Source organism: Oncorhynchus gorbuscha, linkage group LG05 (genome assembly GCF_021184085.1).
Source record: "Oncorhynchus gorbuscha isolate QuinsamMale2020 ecotype Even-year linkage group LG05, OgorEven_v1.0, whole genome shotgun sequence".
NCBI lineage: Eukaryota > Metazoa > Chordata > Actinopteri > Salmoniformes > Salmonidae > Oncorhynchus > Oncorhynchus gorbuscha.
The window spans coordinates 94,985,897-95,006,685 of NC_060177.1; the positions used below are offsets into that span (position 1 = coordinate 94,985,897).

The 20,789-nt window shown below is 43.6% G+C and overlaps 1 protein-coding gene across 2 annotated transcripts in view; it reads right to left on the reverse strand.

Moving 5' to 3' along the window:
• LOC124036678 (AT-rich interactive domain-containing protein 3A-like) overlaps positions 1-20,789 on the reverse strand; it is a 298,644-nt gene that overhangs the window by 30,187 nt on the left and 247,668 nt on the right. For both annotated transcript variants that reach the window (XM_046351527.1, XM_046351526.1), the window contains one exon: positions 4,270-4,453. In XM_046351527.1, coding sequence (XP_046207483.1) covers positions 4,270-4,453 — 184 coding nt within the window. The remainder of the gene's footprint in view (positions 1-4,269; positions 4,454-20,789) is intronic.

The following is a 20,789-nucleotide window of genomic DNA, read 5'->3' on the forward strand; positions in this document are numbered from 1 at the left end:
CAAATGACTGAGTTCATGAACCTTGTTTCTTAAGCTACATATGCTAACGTGGGCTATTTTTAGCACTTTTCTGGGATGCTTGATTGTTTTAATTGCTTTACTGGGAATGATAGCAGAAGTAGACATGCTCATGTTATTTATGTTAGTGCAGGGTGAGCTGCACACAGTGGACTTCCTACTAGGGCACACCGCCTCAGTGCTAACAGTATAAATCTGGTTCGTAGGCACATGATTACTGCATACAATAGCTGTAGGATCAGCAGAGGCATTCAGGGCATTCAGCATATATTCAGACTTTTTCCATATTTTGTTACATCACAGCCTCATTCTAAATTGATTAAATTGTTTTTCCCCCCTCATCAATTTACACGCCATACCCCATAATAACAAAATATAAACACTGAAATATCACATTAAGTTCAGACCCTTTACTCAGTAGTTGTGGTCTTCCTGTCTGGGTTGGCGCCCCACCTTGGGTTGTGGCGTGGTGGAGATCTTTGTGGGCTATACTCGGCCTTGTCTCAGGATGGTAAGTTGGTGGTTGAAGATATCCCTCTAGTGGTGTGGGGGCAGGTGGGTGGGGTTATATCCTTCATGTTTGGCCCTGTCCGGGGGTATCATCGGATGGGCCCACAGTGTCTCCTGACCCCTCCTGTCTCAGCCTCCAGTATTTATGCTGCAGTAATTTATGTGTCGGGGGCTAGGGTCAGTTTGTTATATCTGGAGTAGTTCTCCTGTCGTATCCGGTGTCCTGTGTGAATTTAAGTATGCTCTCTCTAATTCTCTTTTTCTTTCTCTCGGAGGACCTGAGCCTTAGGACCATGCCTCAGGAATACCTGGCTTGATGACTCCTTGCTGTCCCCAGTCCACCTGGCCGTGCTGCTGCTCCAGTTTCAACTGTTCTGCCTGCGGCTATGGAATCCTGACCTGTTCACCGGACGTGCTACCTGTCCCAGACCTATTATTTGACCATGCTGGTCATTTATGAACATTTGAACATCTTACCCATGTTCTGTTATAATCTCCACCCGGCACAGCCAGAAGAGGACTGGTCACCCCTCATAGACTGGTTCCTCTCTAGGTTTCTTCCTAGAGTTTGGCCTTTATAGGGAGTTTTTCCTAGCCAACGTGCTTCAACACCTGAATTGCTTGCTGTTTGAGGTTTTAGGCTGGGTTTTTCAGCACTTTCAGATATCAGCCGATGTACGAAGGGCTATATAAATACATTTGATTTGATTTGATTTAGTTTTGTTGAAGCACCTTTTGCAGCAATTATAGCCTCGGGTATGAAGCTACAAGCTTGGCAAACCTGTGGAGTTTTTCCCATTCTTCTCTCCTCTTAAGCTCTGTCAGGTTGGATGGAGAGAATCGCTGCACAGCTATTTTAGGGTCTCTCCAGAGATGTTCGATTGGGTTCAAGTCCGGACTATGGCTGTGCCACTCAAGTTCATTAAGAGACTTGTCCCGAAGCCACTCCTGCGTTGTGTTGGCTGTGTGCTCAGGGTCATTGTCCTGTTGGAAGGTGAACCTTCATCCCAGTCTGAGGTCCTGAGGGCTCTGGAGCAGGTTTTCATCAAGGATCTCTCTGTACTTTTCTCTGTTCATCTTTCCCTCGATCCTGACAAGTATCCCAGTCCCTGCTACCTGAAAAACATCCCCACAGCACGATTCTGCCACCACCATGCTTCACCGCAAGGACAGTGCCAAGTTTCCTCCAGACGTGATGCTTGGCATTCAAGCTTGGTTTATTGACCAGATAATTGTTTCTCATGGTCTAAGAGTCCTTTAGGTGCCTTTTGGCAAACTCCAAGTGTGCTGTTCTGTACTTTTTGCTAAAGAGTAGCTTCCGTCTGGACACTCTACCATAAAGGCCTGATTGGTGGAGTGCTGCAGATGTGGTTGTCCTTCTGGAAGATTCTCCCATCTCCATAGAGGAACCCTGGAGCTCTGTCAGGGTGACCATCTAGTTCTCGGTCACCTCCCTGACCAAGTCCCTTCTCCACCGATTGCTCAGTTTGGCCAAGTGGCAAGCAATAGGAAAAAGTATGGGTGGTTCCAAATGTCTTCCATTTAAAAGTAATGGAGACCACTGTGTTCTTGGAGACCTTCAATGATGCAGACGTTATTTTGGTCTGCACCTGGATACAATCCTGTCTCGGAATTCTATGTTCCTTTGACCTCATGGCCTGCTTTTTGCTCTGACATGCACTGTCAACTGTGGAAGCCTGTAGACAGGTGTGTGCCTTTACAAATCATGTCCAGTCAATTAAATTTACCACGGGTAAAATAGGTAAATTGTAGAAACATCTCAAGGATCAATGGAAACAGGATGCACCTGAGCTCAATTTCGAGTCTTATATTAAAGGGTCTGAATAATTATGTAAATAAGGTATTTCTGTTTTTTATTTTTAATACATTTGCACACAAAAAAATCAAAAAACCTGTTTTCACTTTGTCATTATGGGGTATTGTGATGTCATTATGGGGTATTGTGATGTCATTATGGGGTATTGTGATTTAATTATGGGGTATTGTGATTTAATTATGGGGTATTGTGATGTCATTATGGGGTATAGATTGATGAGGGGGGGAAAATGTATGTAATCAATTTTAGAGTAAGGCTGTAATGTAACAAAATGTGGAAAAGGTCAAGGGGTCTGAGTACTTTCCGAATGCAGTGTAATATCAACAGGCTTTCTTCTGTTCTGCACTTCATTGTGGTCAGGACTGTACAGTTAATTCCCCGTCTTCTCCAACTCTATCATTATCATGCATTATCCAGGCTAGGATGGCCGTAATGGTAGTAATGTAGTCAACATCGTAGCAGACTAATGAATGTTATTGTGCCTATCAAGTGTCTGCTAAAACATAATAACAGTCCTGTACGGCAGTGGGGATTGGATAAGCGTTTCTAAGAATAACAACAGGCTGGGTGTCAGATAGAATATACGTCCAAACCTTACATGACTAGATGGTCCTTCTGTAGCTCAGTTGGTAGAGCATGGCGCTTGTAACGCCAGGGTAGTGGGTTCGATTCCCGGGACCACCCATACATAGAATGTATGCACACATGACTGTAAGTCGCTTTGGATAAAAGCGTCTGCTAAATGGCATATTATTATTTTATTATTTATTCTGAATCAACTGTAGTATTAATACAGACACATATCTAATCATATATGTAATCATATATAACATCATATATAACATCATATATAACATCATATATCTCATAAAACACTTGTGGTCCCTGTACCACTACTGGTGTAGAGACTCTTAGCTCTCCGAGACCCCCTGTACCACTACTGGTGTAGAGACTCTTAGCTCTCCGAGACCCCCTGTACCACTACTGGTGTAGAGACTCTTAGCTCTCCGAGACCCCCTGTACCACTACTGGTGTAGAGACTCTTAGCTCTCCGAGACCCCCTGTACCACTACTGGTGTAGAGACTCTTAGCTCTCCGAGACCCCCTGTACCACTACTGGTGTAGAGACTCTTAGCTCTCCGAGACCCCCTGTACCACTACTGGTGTAGAGACTCTTAGCTCTCCGAGACCCCTGTACCACTACTGGTGTAGAGACTCTTAGCTCTCCGAGACCCCTGTACCACTACTGGTGTAGAGACTCTTAGCTCTCCGAGACCCCCTGTACCACTACTGGTGTAGAGACTCTTAGCTCTCCGAGACCCCCTGTACCACTACTGGTGTAGAGACTCTTAGCTCTCCGAGACCCCTGTACCACTACTGGTGTAGAGACTCTTAGCTCCGAGACCCCTCCGAGACCCCCTGTACCACTACTGGTGTAGAGACTCTTAGCTCTCCGAGACCCCCTGTACCACTACTGGTGTAGAGACTCTTAGCTCTCCGAGACCCCCTGTACCACTACCCCCTGTACCACTACTGGTGTAGAGACTCTTAGCTCTCCGAGACCCCTGTACCACTACTGGTGTAGAGACTCTTAGCTCTCCGAGACCCCCTGTACCACTACTGGTGTAGAGACTCTTAGCTCTCCGAGACCCCCTGTACCACTACTGGTGTAGAGACTCTTAGCTCTCCGAGACCCCCTGTACCACTACTGGTGTAGAGACTCTTAGCTCTCCGAGACCCCCTGTACCACTACTGGTGTAGAGACTCTTAGCTCTCCGAGACCCCCTGTACCACTACTGGTGTAGAGACTCTTAGCTCTCCGAGACCCCCTGTACCACTACTGTAGACTCAAGTGATATGCGATGCAGCTTATCAGGTTATTTATCTCCAGCAGTGTCACTCACTGTGTTCGCAGGGTGAACGCTGCGCTGGTGATGGAGGTAGGGAGGTTGAGGCCTTTGGTGATCTCACGCCATATTTTCTTATTGATGACCTCCACTAAGCCGCCTTTTTCTGTGACCAGCTTGTAGAGCGTGTACAGATCCAACACCTGCTTGGCCATGATAGGAATACGATTCACTGGAGTCCCTGTAGAGACAAAACACAATATCCAAAATCAATGCTATTAACTTCAGTCCATCGATAGAGAGGGTTTCCTCGCTAGCTGTGGCTTATAAAGCCAATTTATCTGGAAGCGGTCCAATAGCTGACATCTTGGCTAACAAAACATATTACTTTTTGAAAAACTCCCCCTTGACTTTTTATACAGCGTTTTATTAAAGGGTTTGCTAAATATATTTTTTGACATTTAAATTATCGATATAAACCCGCTGATTCTTGAAGAATATAACTTATAAATGCCTCGTGATCTTAGTTCAACTGTTGTACCTAGGGTTGCAAAGCTACCGGTAGTTTATCAAAGATACCGGAATCTTCAGTAATTTTGGTAATTAACAGAAAATCAATTGCAATCAAATAACTTTAAAACAATTAATATATAGTATTCATTTTGAATATCCTTGTCCAAATTGTCCATGAGTTTCTAGTAGATAGACCATATGGTTCAAGAGAAAATAGTCTAAATAATGAATAAAATATCTAACCATTAACGGGATTATTTTAAATGAACTCTGCAACTATTCTAAATATTAACTTTTTTTCACAACTACCACCGGTTTGACGGAAAAACATTGACAACAAATACATACTGACCTAAACTGGGTTTCCATCCAATTCCCGACAGATTTTCATGAGAATATTCATAAAAATACATATGCGCACCCCCCCCCCCCCGCCAGAAATGTTTCCATCAAACTGACTTGTTGCACATAAACAACTGTGCGTGATGACGTGGTGCACATAAAAATACATTTTGCGGTTTAAATGACCATGTACTGGATAAAAAATTTAAAAAAAGTTAAACTGGGTTCCATCACATTTTCAACTATACTGTTGGTTATGTCACAAATATGTTTTTGCGTTATACTGTACACCGAGTGTGCCGACACCGGTATTGGCCCAGAGCGCGTTTAGCCTACATGATGACTATGTGATGAACTAAAGAGCGACATTAATTGTATTTGCCAAACGCAACCAAGCGTCGATGATCATGTCACCCGGAATAAGACCCTCGATTTTGATTGGATAGGACACATCAAGATTAGCACTTTGCACTTTCACTTGTTAATAAGATCATGATAAAACATTTGTTTTCATCTGTTGCCTAATAAACCGCATGCTTTCCCGAGTCGTGACTCCAAGTTTACTTTGATATGATGCTTATTATATCAATATTTGCGCATAAAAGCGTTTCCACCGACATTTTTGACATAATTAATTTTACTAACCAGGTCTCCATTCAAAGTCTCTATGCCAGTAAAATACAAGTCGGATAAAAAAATGACAGGCCTGATGGAACAGAACATTTTTCTATAAACTTCCCCCCAAAAAATACTGTAACGACCCATACGCTAGACAAGGTGGGATATTTTTGTTTTAGTAAAATCATTGCGGGAAATGTTGGTGGAAACACATGTATGCGCAAAAATGTATATAATAACCAATATATCAAAGTTAATTTGGAGTCACTCGATGACATGTTGTGGAGTCCTCCCACTACGACTCATCCGGAAAGCAAACAGTTTATTATGCCGCGTTCACAACAACTGAGAACTCAGAACTTGGAAATCTCCGACTTCTATCTTCAATGCGTTCAGACAACTGGGAATTCGAAAAGAACGAACTCCGACTGGCAAATCAAACTCAAGATTTCCAAATCGGGAACTCTGGCCTCTTTCTCGACCCCCGATTTTACCGAACTGAAGATCACTGACGTGATGATTAGACCTCGTTTTTTTATCCGAATTCCCAGTTGTCGTGATAGCACCATTAGGCTACAGATTAAATAAATGATGATGAACTTCCGACAGGGTGGTAAAAGTGAAAGGTGATGAGCTTGATGCTCGTTTCCAAGTAAATATCGAGGGTCTTATTGTGGTAACATGATAATCGATGCTTGGCTGCGTTTGAATTTTTTATATTTTTAAATCTTGCCTTTTTGTCCGTAATAATCTCATCATGCGCTCCGGCCAACAGCGCGCAGTTACTGCTGTAGTCTAGAGCGCATGTGTCAATACATTGGATGATGCAAAAGCCTTCAGTAGAGTTGAACGTGCGATGGAACCCATTTAACTTGTATTTTTATTCGGTACATCTCAATTGAACTGCAAAATGTATGTTTATGTGTATTACATCATCACGCAACAAGCAACATTTTATATAACACATTTGATTGTAACACATCTCTTTGTGGGAAAATGCACATATTGTTTTAATTAATGCGGATTTTAGACTATTGACATGGAAATCTGTCCCCAAAAGATCCCACCTTGTCTAGCGTATTTTGTTTTGTCTACATTTGTCAAATTTACCGGGATTTGTTTTGTTGTCATGACAATCCTGTTCCCTGGCATGCATTGGATGGAAACCTGGTTATAGTAAAACATAATAATAATCTGTAAATACAATTTATATAAAGGATTTGTCATGTTGGAACCCTCATATTAAACACTAATGGTATTCACTAAATTGACAGTTTGTATTTAGGATTATGTTTTATAGCTGTTCCATTCAGTTTTATTAGACAATCATCTTGTTTGATGATTTTTAATATTTTACATGTGATTAGGACACACAGAGGGCCAGATATTATTACAGATACCTGGGATCATCTGAAGTAGAGGGCCAGAGATTATTACAGATACCTGGGATCATCTGAAGTAGAGGGCCAGAGATTATTACAGATACCTGGGATCATCTGAAGTAGAGGGCCAGAGATTATTACAGATACCTGGGATCATCTGAAGTAGAGGGCCAGAGATTATTACAGATACCTGGGATCATCTGAAGTAGAGGGCCAGAGATTATTACAGATACCTGGGATCATCTGAAGTAGAGACCAGAGATTATTACAGATACCTGGGATCATCTGAAGTAGAGACCAGAGATTATTACAGATACCTGGGATCATCTGAAGTAGAGACCAGAGATTATTACAGATACCTGGGATCATCTGAAGTAGAGACCAGAGATTATTACAGATACCTGGGATCATCTGAAGTAGAGACCAGAGATTATTACAGATACCTGGGATCATCTGAAGTAGAGACCAGAGATTATTACAGATACCTGGGATCATCTGAAGTAGAGACCAGAGATTATTACAGATACCTGGGATCATCTGAAGTAGAGACCAGAGATTATTACAGATACCTGGGATCATCTGAAGTAGAGACCAGAGATTATTACAGATACCTGGGATCATCTGAAGTAGAGGGCCAGAGATTATTACAGATACCTGGGATCATCTGAAGTAGAGACCAGAGATTATTACAGATACCTGGGATCATCATCAGAGATTATTACAGATACCTGGGATCATCTAGTAGAGACCAGATTATTACAGATACCTGGGATCATCTGAAGTAGAGACCAGATATTATTACAGATACCTGGGATCATCTGAAGTAGAGACCAGAGATTATTACAGATACCTGTGATCCTCTAAAGTAGAGACCAGAGATTATTACAGATACCTGTGATCCTCTAAAGTAGAGGGCCAGAGATTATTACAGATACCTGTGATCATCTGAAGTAGAGACCAGAGATTATTACAGATACCTGTGATCCTCTAAAGTAGAGGGCCAGAGATTATTACAGATACCTGGGATCATCTGAAGTAGAGGCCAGAGATTATTACAGATACCTGTGATCCTCTAAAGTAGAGACCAGAGATTATTACAGATACCTGTGATCCTCTAAAGTCATCAGATACCTGTGATCAGAGTAGAGACCAGAGATTATTACAGATGATCCCTAAAGTACAGGGCCAGAGATTATTACAGATACCTGGGATCATCTGAAGTAGACCTGGGATCATCTAAAGTAGAGATTATTACAGATACCTGTGATCATCAGAGATTATTACAGATACCTGGGATCATCTAGAGACCAGAGATTATTACAGATACCTGGGATCATCTGAAGTAGAGACCAGAGATTATTACAGATACCTGGGATCATCTGAAGTAGAGACCAGAGATTATTACAGATACCTGGGATCATCTGAAGTAGAGACCAGAGATTATTACAGATACCTGGGATCATCTGAAGTAGAGACCAGAGATTATTACAGATACCTGGGATCATCTGAAGTAGAGGGCCAGAGATTATTACAGATGCCTGTGGTCATCTGAAGTAGAGACCAGAGATTATTACAGATACCTGTGATCATCTGAAGTAGAGACCAGAGATTATTACAGATACCTGGGATCATCTGAAGTAGAGACCAGAGATTATTACAGATACCTGTGATCATCTGAAGTAGAGACCAGAGATTATTACAGATACCTGTGGTCACCTGAAGTAGAGCCCAGAGATTATTACAGATACCTGGGATCATCTGAAGTAGAGGGCCAGAGATTATTACAGATGCCTGTGGTCATCTGAAGTAGAGGACCAGAGATTATGACAGATACCTGTGATCCTCTAAAGTACCCTAAAGGGCCACCAAATTAATTGTAATAGATTTCTTAAAATCTTAGAAAAATACCACAATTCTGGTATTTTACTGTTAAACTTTGAAAGTTTCCAGTAATATATCCTCTCTTTGCACCCCTTGACCCACCCCATCAGGACCCTATATGCTTGTTATAATGCAATGCAAACCTTCAAAGCCTGGTTTGGGGGGAGGCAGGTAGCCTAGCCAGGTATCCTAGTGGTTAGAGCGTTGGACTTGTCAACCGAAAGGTTGCAAGATTGAATCCCCGAGATGACAAGGTAAACATCTGTCATTCTGTCCCATGAATAAGGTATAACTCACTGTTCCTAGGATGTAATTGATGAAAAAAAAATGTTCTTAATGGACTTGCCTAGTTTAAAAAAACTATAATGTTGACATCATGGATGGTCAGTTGTTGACTCCATATCTCTGTCTACTAATTAGAGTGTGATGTCATATCTCCATCCCTGTCCCTCAGCTGTTAACCAAAATAAAGGGGTGAGAACTTTATTATTGTTTCAACTGCAATACTGCCCCTTTAATGCCTCCTCTATGCTATATAAATACTGCCCCTTTAATGCCTCCTCTATGTTATATAAATACTGCCCCTTTAATGCCCCCTCTATGCTATATAAATACTGCCCCTTTAGTGCCCCCTCTATGATATTTAAATACTGCCCCTTTAATGCCTCCTCTATGTTATATAAATACTGCCCCTTTAATGCCTCCTCTATGTTATATAAATACTGCCCCTTTAATGCCTCCTCTGTGTTACATAAATACTGCCCCTTTAATGCCTCCTCTGTGTTATATAAATACTGCCCCTTTAATGCCTCCTCTATGTTATATAAATACTGCCCCTTTAATGCCTCCTCTATGTTATGTAAATACTGCCCCTTTAATGCCTCCTCTGTGTTATATAAATACTGCCCCTTTAATGCCCCCTCTATGTTATGTAAATACTGCCCCTTTAATGCCTCCTCTGTGTTATATAAATACTGCCCCTTTAATGCCTCCTCTATGTTATATAAATACTGCCCCTTTAATGCCTCCTCTATGTTATATAAATACTGCCCCTTTAATGCCCCCTCTATGCTATATAAATACTGCCCCTTTAATGCCTCCTCTATGTTATATAAATACTGCCCCTTTAATGCCTCCTCTGTGTTACATAAATACTGCCCCTTTAATGCCTCCTCTGTGTTATATAAATACTGCCCCTTTAATGCCTCCTCTATGTTATATAAATACTGCCCCTTTAATGCCCCCTCTATGCTATATAAATACTGCCCCTTTAATGCCTCCTCTATGTTATGGAAATACTGCCCCTTTAATGCCTCCTCTGTGTTATATAAATACTGCCCCTTTAATGCCTCCTCTATGTTATATAAATACTGCCCCTTTAATGCCTCCTCTATGTTATATAAATACTGCCCCTTTAATGCCTCCTCTATGTTATATAAATACTGCCCCTTTAATGCCTCCTCTATGTTATATAAATACTGCCCCTTTAATGCCTCCTCTATGTTATATAAATACTGGCCCTTTAATGCCTCCTCTATGTTATATAAATACTGCCCCTTTAATGCCTCCTCTGTGTTACATAAATACTGCCCCTTTAATGCCTCCTCTATGTTACTACTGTGCGTGTAGAATTTAAATACACCTTTAGCTATGAAATTAACATTACTTTAAACATTCAACTTCTTTTTAAAGAAGCAATCACTGTTCAACCCTAACCCTGACCCTAAGCTTTATTCCACTCTGGCCTGAACCCTGCTAACCTAACCCTGACCCTAAGCTTTATTCCACTCAAGTCTTAATTAGCAGGGTATAAGGAGGCAGATAATAATTTGTACTATGCAGTTTAAAGGGTCGGCCGTAAAGAGGGAAGGGTCGGCCCTTTGTGAGCAGCCTGACCCTGAGATAATGAACCTGTATTTTGCTGATAGAGTTCCATTGTACCCATCGAGTTTACCATATAATGGCAATCAATACCTGCAGAAATATAGTGGAAACCGCAGCAAGCAGTGCAGGGCCATACATCGGAGGAGAGGAGAGGGGGAGGAGAGGAGGGGGAGGAGAGGAGGAGGAGAGGAGAGGGGGAGGAGTGGAGGGGGAGAGGAGGAGGAGAGGAGGGGGAGGAGAGGAGGAGGAGAAGAGGGGAGGAGAGGGAGAGGAGAGAGGGGGAGGAGAGGAGAGGGGGAGGGAGAGGAGAGAGGGGAAGGAGAGGAGGAGGAGAGGAGGGGGAGGAGAGGGGGAGGAGAGGAGGAGGAGAGGAGGAGAGGAGAAGAGAGGAGAGGGGGAGGAGATGAGAAGAGAGAGGGAGGAGAGGGGGAGGAGATGAGAAGAGAGGGGGAGGAGAGGGGGTGAAGTATCGTCTGAGGTGGTAAAAACACATAAATTAAGGCTGGTAATTATGGGATGCCTTGGCTGGCAGTAGAACTGACTGAGGAGAAAGACAACATTAAAACTAGAGATTTATCCTGTCTCTCCGACCAGGACAATACTGGCCATTATATCTAAAGTAGCACCACCCAAAGCCCATCTATCGCCGTTTCCAACTCCACACTAAACTGTCTATATATCACGACTGTGTGGTGAAAGTGGTCTCAGGAGAAGTGGGGTGATTCTAAATCATTAAAGAGACTTCTCAAAGGTTAACGGACGTACTTGGAGTTCTCTCATAATTAAGATTGAGATGCTTGATTGACCGTAGTGTAACATTCAGCTTGGTGTTACTGCAGTTTAAGAGGTGTTGATTGGGGTGTTTTTGTACAGTGTCACAATGCAGAACATACAAGTCCAGTAGGCTAATACTAGGACACACGGCAGTAATGAGAAGAGAAACACAAAGAAAAATCCTTCAGTAATACACCGTCACCGAGACATACTGTTACTCCCCATCCCATTCTCACCGGTGATAATGCACAGCCCGTTGCCTTGATCTATACAACTATTATTTATCCCGATCCACAATGGCCGACCCAAACGAGCACCGGGGCAATGAATAAAAAAAGACTTGGCCTCAGAAACGCTTTTGTCTGTTAGAATCTGACCCAACCAAGACAGGCCTCTTAAAACCAGATTTATGCGCTTTCAATACCCGGCGTGATTCATTCGTCTCCCGATTCCCTGAAAGGGATATGAAGAAGAGGAGAGGAGAGGACAGTCTTTTGTCAGCAGAGACGATCCGATCAGCTCATGGATCACGTTGACAATGAGGAATGGCGGGCGGGAGGAAAAAGCACCTCGTATACGACTCCTCTAACGGACTAACGACGGGGCACAGGCAGTCCTCCTAGTTAATCACTCACTTGCTAAAAGATCGCAGTGTGTAATTGGAGCTTGCATGGGGAATCGGGACTTAGTAGAGCGGAGTAATCATCATCTTTTCGCTCGGCTTCGTCGCTGATGCGTTCAGTTTCGCACCTTTGCAGCAAGCCGGTAATGGACCTGGCCAGAGGAGTTTCTCCTCTTCATTTACTTGGCTCTTTTAACCTGTGAAATGAAGGATTCATGTAATGCGGCTAGCAGGAAAACAACTGTTTATCTACATGTGGACAGCCCATCTAATTGGAATGGCGCTTCAGTAGTTTCTTACATTTAGATTTTACTGTTGTTCATTTAGCAGACGCTCTTATCCAGAGTGATTTACAATCAGTGCAAACAGCTGACTGGGTTAGGGAGGGCCCATACAGTATGAATCTAGAATACAGTATGAACCTAGAATACAGTATGAATCTAGAATACAGTATGAACCTAGAATACAGCATGGACATAGAATACAGCATGGACCTAGAATACAGCATGGACCTAGAATACAGCATGGACCTAGAATACAGCATGGACATAGAATACAGTATGAACCTAGAATACAGTATGAATCTAGAATACAGTATGAACCTAGAATACAGCATGGACATAGAATACAGCATGGACCTAGAATACAGCATGGACCTAGAATACAGTATGAACCTAGAATACAGTATGAACCTAGAATACAGCATGGACCTAGAATACAGTATGAACCTAGAATACAGCATGGACCTAGAATACAGTATGAACCTAGAATACAGCATGGACATAGAATACAGTATGGACCTAGAATACAGCATGGACCTAGAATACAGTATGAACCTAGAATACAGTATGAACCTAGAATACAGCATGGACATAGAATACAGCATGGACCTAGAATACAGCATGGACCTAGAATACAGCATGGACCTAGAATACAGTATGAACCTAGAATACAGTATGAACCTAGAATACAGCATGGACATAGAATACAGTATGAACCTAGAATACAGCATGGACATAGAATACAGTATGAACCTAGAATACAGCATGGACATAGAATACAGTATGAACCTAGAATACAGCATGGACATAGAATACAGTATGAACCTAGAATACAGTATGAACCTAGAATACAGCATGGACCTAGAATATAGTATGAACCTATAATTTTTATTTTACCTTTATTTAACTAGGCAAGTCAGTAAAGAACAAATTGTTATTTTCAGTGACAGCCGAGGAACAGTGGGTTAACTGCCTGTTCAGGGGCAGAACAACAGATGTGTACCTTGTCAGTTCAGGGATTTGAACTTGGAACCTTTTGGTTACTAGTCCAACTCTCTAACTCTCTAACCACTAGGCTACCCTGCTGACCTAGAACATAGAATACAGCATGAACCTAGAATAGAACTCTATTGTCCAGCCAAACATGGAATCTGTAGGAATGTTTCCCCCTGTCTGTCTGTCTGTCTGTCTGTCTGTCTGTCTGTCTGTCTGTCTGTCTGTCTGTCTGTCTGTCTGTCTGTCTGTCTGTCTGTCTGTCTGTCTGTCTGTCTGTCTGTCTGTCTGTCTGTCTGTCTGTCTGTCTGTCTGTCTGTCTGTCTGTCTGTCTGTCTGTCTGTCTGTCTGTCTGTCTGTCTGTCTGTCTGTCTGTCTGTCCCTGTTTCTGTCTCTGAAGCACAGAAGTCGTACCACCTATAGTTTCCAGCAGGATATTTAGTGTTGAGGCATTAGAAGCCTGGAACCATTCTTTAAAGCTTAGCTGTCTTCTCTTCTGTCCCTTAGTATTCCAGATAATTACACTAGCTGGGACAAAAATTGACTGACTTATTCAACAGAAAGTGCTGATTGTGGTTTCTGGGGCGGTAATCAATTAATACCCACAACCCCCAACAGCCTGGAGGAGAAAGACAGTCCATCACACAGGATATTTATCAGTACACAAAGACAGTAACACCACCATTGTTTTGTCTGCTTTTGATGAGAGCAGCTCAAAAGGCCATCACTTATTGAATCAGACACGAGGTACAGGAGACTGAGGTTCTGGAGACTGAGGTACAGGAGACTGAGATTCAGGAGACTGAGGTTCAGGAGATTGTGGTACAGGAGACTGAGGTACAGGAGATTGAGGTACAGGAGGCTGAGGTACAGAAGACTGAGGTTCAGGAGACTGAGGTTCAGGAGATTGAGGTTCAGGAGACTGAGGTCCAGGAGACTGAGGTACAGGAGACTGAGGTACAGGAGACTGAGATTCAGGAGACTGAGATACAGGAGACTGAGGTTCAGGAGACTGAGGTCCAGGAGACTGAGGTTCAGGAGATTGAGGTACAGGAGACTGAGGTACAGGAGGCTGAGGTTCAGGAGTCTGAAGTACAGGAGATTGAGGTACAGGAGGCTGAGGTACAGAAGACTGAGGTTCAGGAGACTGAGATACAGGACACTGAGGTTCAGGAGACTGAGGTCCAGGAGACTGAGTTACAGGAGACTGAGGTACAGGAGACTGAGATTCAGGAGACTGAGGTTCAGGAGACTGAGGTTCAGGAGACTGAGGTCCAGGAGACTGAGATTCAGGAGACTGAGATACAGGAGACTGAGGTTCAGGAGACTGAGGTCCAGGAGACTGAGGTACAGCAGACTGAGGTACAGGAGACTGAGGTACAGGAGACTGAGGTTCAGGAGACTGAGATACAGGAGACTGAGGTTCAGGAGACTGAGGTACAGGAGACTGAGGTACAGCCAAAGGTACAGGAGGCTGAGGTACAGGAGACTGAGGTTCAGGAGACTGAGATACAGGAGACTGAGGTTCAGGAGACTGCGGTTCAGGAGACTGAGGTACAGCCAAAGGTACAGGAGGCTGAGGTACAGAAGACTGAGGTTCAGGAGACTGAGATACAGGAGACTGAGGTTCAGGAGACTGCGGTTCAGGAGACTGAGGTACAGCCAAAGGTACAGGAGACTGAGGTCCAGGAGACTGAGTTACAGAAGACTAAGGTCCATGGCCATGCACAAAGTTAAGGATCCTATAACATTTCGGCAGAAGAAATGGAAGTAGTTTTACTGACGCCCAACCAATGGTGCTATTATGTGTTTTTCTTTGCGTTATTTGTAATTTATTTTGTACATAATGTTTCTGCAACTGTATTTTACGGCAGAAACAGAGCTTCTGGATATCAGGACAGTGATCACTCACCTCGGATTAGACAAAGAGCTTCTGGAAATCAGGACAGTGATCACTCACCTCGGATTAGAGAAAGAGCTTCTGGAGATCAGGACAGCGATCACTCACCTCGGATTAGAGAAAGAGCTTCTGGATATCAGGACAGCGATCACTCACCTCGGATTAGAGAAAGAGCTTCTGGATATCAGGACAGCGATCACTCACCTCGGATTCGACAAAGATTTTTTTCTTCAACAAGCAGGACGCACAGGACATACTCCTAATACCCGACAAGGCCAACAACCCAGTTATTTGCAAGAGGAAGAGACGCAGGTACAGAGGACTCGTAAGGATCCGCAGAAGGCGAGTGGGAAAGCTGTTGTTACCATCAATATTACTTGCCAACGTGCAATCATTGGACAATAAATTAGACGAGGTACGATCACGAATATCTTACCAGACCAGCTACATCACTTCTATGCTCGCTTTGAGGCAAGCAACACTGAGGCATGCATGAGAGTATCTGCTGTTCCGGATGACTGTGTGATCACATGATAGGGAGGATGTCAGCCTATAGGGAGGATGTCAGAGACCTGGCCGGGTGGTGTCAGAATAACATTTACATTTACATTTAAGTCATTTAGCAGACGCTCTTATCCAGAGCGACTACAACCTATCCCTCAACGTAACCAAGACTAAGGAGATGAATGTGGACTACAGGAAAAGGAGGAACGAGCACACCCCCATTCTCATCGACGGGGCTGCAGTGGAGCAGGTTGAGAGCTTCAAGTTACTTGGTGTCCACATGACCAACAAACTAGAATGGTCCAAACACACCAAGACAGTCGTGAAGACAAAGCCTATTCCCCCTCAGGGAACTAAAAAGATTTGGCATGGGTCCTCAGATCTTCAAAAGGGTCTACAGCTGCACCATTGAGAGCATCACTGCCTGGTACGGCAACTGCTCGGCCTCCGACGGCAAGGCACTACAGAGGGTAGTGCGTACGGCCCAGTAAATCACTGGGGCTAAGGTGCCTGCCATAGAGGACCTCTACACCAGGCGGTGTCAGAGGAAGGCCTTAAAAATTGTCAAAGACCTCAGCCACCCCAGTCATAGACTGTTCTCTCTACTACCGCATGGAAAGCGGTCCCGGAGCGAATGTCTAGGGCTAAGAGGTTTCTAAACAGCTTCTACCCCCAAGCCATAAGACTCCTGAACAGCTAATCAAATGGCTACCTGGACTATTTGCATTGTGTTTCGCCACGCACGACCCACCACCCGCCAACCCCTCTTTTACGATACTGCTACTCTCTGTTATCACATATGCATAGACACTTTAACCATACCTACATGTACATACTACCTCAATCAGCCCGACTAACCGGTGCCTGTATATAGCCTCTACTGTATATAGCCTCTACTGTATATAGCCCCTCTACTGTATATAGCCTCTCTACTGTATAGTAGCCTCTCTACTGTATGTAGCCTCTCTACTGCATGTAGCCTCTCTACTGCATGTAGCCTCTCTACTGTATGTAGCCTCTCTACTGCATGTAGCCTCTCTACTGCATGTAGCCTCTCTACTGCATGTAGCCTCTCTACTGTATGTAGCCTCTCTACTGCATGTAGCCTCTCTACTGTATGTAGCCTCTCTACTGTATGTAGCCTCTCTACTGTATGTAGCCTCTCTACTGCATGTAGCCTCTCTACTGTTTGTAGCCTCGCTACTGTATGTAGCCTCTCTACTGCATGTAGCCTCTCTACTGTATGTAGCCTCTCTACTGCATGTAGCCTCTCTACTGCATGTAGCCTCTCTACTGCATGTAGCCTCTCTACTGTATGTAGCCTCTCTACTGCATGTAGCCTCTCTACTGTATGTAGCCTCTCTACTGTATGTAGCCTCTCTACTGTATGTAGCCTCTCCACTGTATATAGCCTCTCTACTGTATGTAGCCTCTCTACTGTATGTAGCCTCTCTACTGCATGTAGCCTCTCTACTGTATGTAGCCTCGCTACTGTATGTAGCCTCTCTACTGTATGTAGCCTCTCTACTGCATGTAGCCTCTCTACTGTTTGTAGCCTCTCTACTGTATATAGCCTCTCTACTGTTTGTAGCCTCTCTACTGCATGTAGCCTCTCTACTGTTTGTAGCCTCTCTACTGTATATAGCCTCTCTACTATATGTAGCCTCTCTACTGTATGTAGCCTCTCTACTGTATGTAGCCTCTCTACTGTTTGTAGCCTCTCTACTGTATGTAGCCTCTCTACTGTATGTAGCCTCTCTACTGTTTGTAGCCTCTCTACTGTATGTAGCTCAGTTGGTAGAGCATGGCGCTTGTAACGCCAGGGTAGTGGGTTCGATCCCCGGGACCACCCATACGTAGAATGTATGCACACATGACTGTAAGTCGCTTTGGATAAAAGCGTCTGCTAAATGGCATATATTATATTATTATTATATTACTGTATGTAGCCTCTCTACTGCATGTAGCCTCTCTACTGTATGTAGCCTCTCTACTGCATGTAGCCTCTCTACTGTATGTAGCCTCGCTACTGTATGTAGCCTCGCTACTGTATGTAGCCTCTCTACTGTTTGTAGCCTCTCTACTGTATGTAGCCTCGCTACTGTATGTAGCCTCTCTACTGTATGTAGCCTCTCTACTGTATGTAGCCTCTCTACTGTATGTAGCCTCTCTACTGTATGTAGCCTCTCTACTGTATGTAGCCTCTCTAATGTATGTAGACTCTCTACTGTATATAACCTCTCTACTGTATATAGCCCCTCTACTGTATATAGCCTCTCTACTGTATATAGCCTCTCTACTGTATTTAGCCTCTCTACTGTATATAGCCTCTCTACTGTATGTAGCCTCTCTACTGTATATAGCCTCTCTACTGTATATAGCCTCTCTACTGTATATAGCCTCTCTACTGTATATAACCTCTCTACTGTATATAGCCTCTCTACTGTATATAGCCTCTCTACTGTATATAACCTCTCTACTGTATATAGCCTCTCTACTGTATATAGCCTCTCTACTGTATATAACCTCTCTACTGTATATAGCCTCTCTACTGTATATAGCCTCTCTACTGTATATAGCCTCTCTACTGTATATAACCTCTATACTGTATATAGCCCCTCTACTGTATATAACCTCTCTACTGTATATAGCCCCTCTACTGTATATAGCCTCTCTACTGTATATAACCTCTCTACTGTATATAGCCCCTCTACTGTATATAGCCTCTCTACTGTATATAACCTCTCTACTGTATATAGCCCCTCTACTGTATATAGCCTCTCTACTGTATATACCTCTACTGTATATAGCCCCTCTACTGTATATCTCTACTGTATATAGCCCCTCTACTGTATATAGCCTCTCTACTGTATATAGCCTCTCTACTGTATATAGCCTCTCTACTGTATATAACCTCTCTACTGTATATAACCTCTCTACTGTATATAGCCTCTACTGTATATAACCTCTCTACTGTATATAGCCTCTACTGTATATAACCTCTCTACTGTATATAACCTCTCTACTGTATATAACCTCTCTACTGTATATAACCTCTCTACTGTATATAACCTCTCTACTGTATATAACCTCTACTGTTATTTGAAACTTTTTTTTACATTTGTTTTTATTGCTATTGTTCACCTAATAACTTTTTTTCCCTACTTAAACATTGCACTGTTGGTTAGAGCCTGTAATGAAGCATTTCACTATAAGATAAACTTTGATTTAATTTATTGTCTTCTGTTTGTTTCATCAAGGACGAGTATTTGAATGAGGACTGGGTTCAACGATTCAATAATTCAATAGACTACTTTTGTTCTGAATAAAACTATATTATATTACTATTATAACATTTACATTTAAGTCATTTAGCAGACGCTCTTATACAACAGCAAACTCTTCATTGGTGTTCAATGTCGTAACAAACCTCTTCAGCTGTTCAAATTAAACGAATGCCTGATGTTTTACACAGCAGACCAATCACGTTCTCCTACAGAACACGGCAGACCAATCACGTTCTCCTACAGACCGCAGCAAACCAATCACGTTCTCCTACAGACCGCAGCAGACCAATCACGTTCTCATACAGACCACAGCAGACCAATTACGTTCTCATACAGACCTCAGCAGACCAATCACGTTCTCCTACAGACCACAGCAGACCAATCACGTTCTCCTACAGACCACAGCAGACCAATCACGTTCTCCTACAGACCACAGCAGACCAATCACGTTCTCCTACAGACCACAGCAGACCAATCACGTTCTCCTACAGACCACAGCAGACCAATCACGTTCTCCTACAGACCGCAGCAGACCAATCACGTTCTCCTACAGACCACGGCAGACCAATCACGTTCTCCTACAGACCACAGCAGACCAATCACGTTCTCCTACAGACCGCAGCAGACCAATCACGTTTTCCTGAAGACCACGGCAGACCAACCACGTTCTCCTACAGACCACAGCAGACCAATCACGTTCTCCTACAGACCACAGCAGACCAATCACATTCTCCTACAGACCGCAGCAGACCAATCACGTTCTCCTACAGACCGCAGCAGACCAATCACGTTCTCATACAGACCGCAGCAGGCCAATCACGTTCTCCTACAGACCACAGCAGACCAATCACATTCTCCTACAGATCACAGCAGACCAATCACGTTCTCCTACAGACCTCAGCAGACCAATCACGTTCTCCTACAGACCACAGCAGACCAATCACTTTCTCCTACAGACCACAGCAGACCAATCACGTTCTCCTACAGACCGCAGCAGACCAATCACGTTCTCATACAGACCGCAGCAGGCCAATCACGTTCTCCTACAGACCACAGCAGACCAATCACATTCTCCTACAGACCACCGCAGGCCAATCACGTTCTCCTACAGACCTCAGCAGACCAATCACGTTCTCCTACAGACCACAGCAGACCAATCACGTTCTCCTACAGACCACAGCAGACCAATCACGTTCTCCTACAGACCACAGCAGACCAATCACGTTCTCCTACAGACCGCAGCAGGCCAATCACGTTCTCCTACAGACCGCAGCAGACCAATCACATTCTCCTACAGACCGCAGCAGACCAATCACGTTCTCCTACAGACCACAGCAGACCAATCACGTTCTCCTACAGACCACAGCAGACCAATCACGTTCTCCTACAGACCACAGCAGACCAATCACGTTCTTCTACAGACCACAGCAGACCAATCACGTTCTCCTACAGACCACAGCAGACCAATCACGTTCTCCTACAGACCACAGCAGACCAATCACGTTCTCCTACAGACCACAGCAGACCAATCACGTTCTCCTACAGACCGCAGCAGACCAATCACGTTCTCCTACAGACCACGGCAGACCAATCACG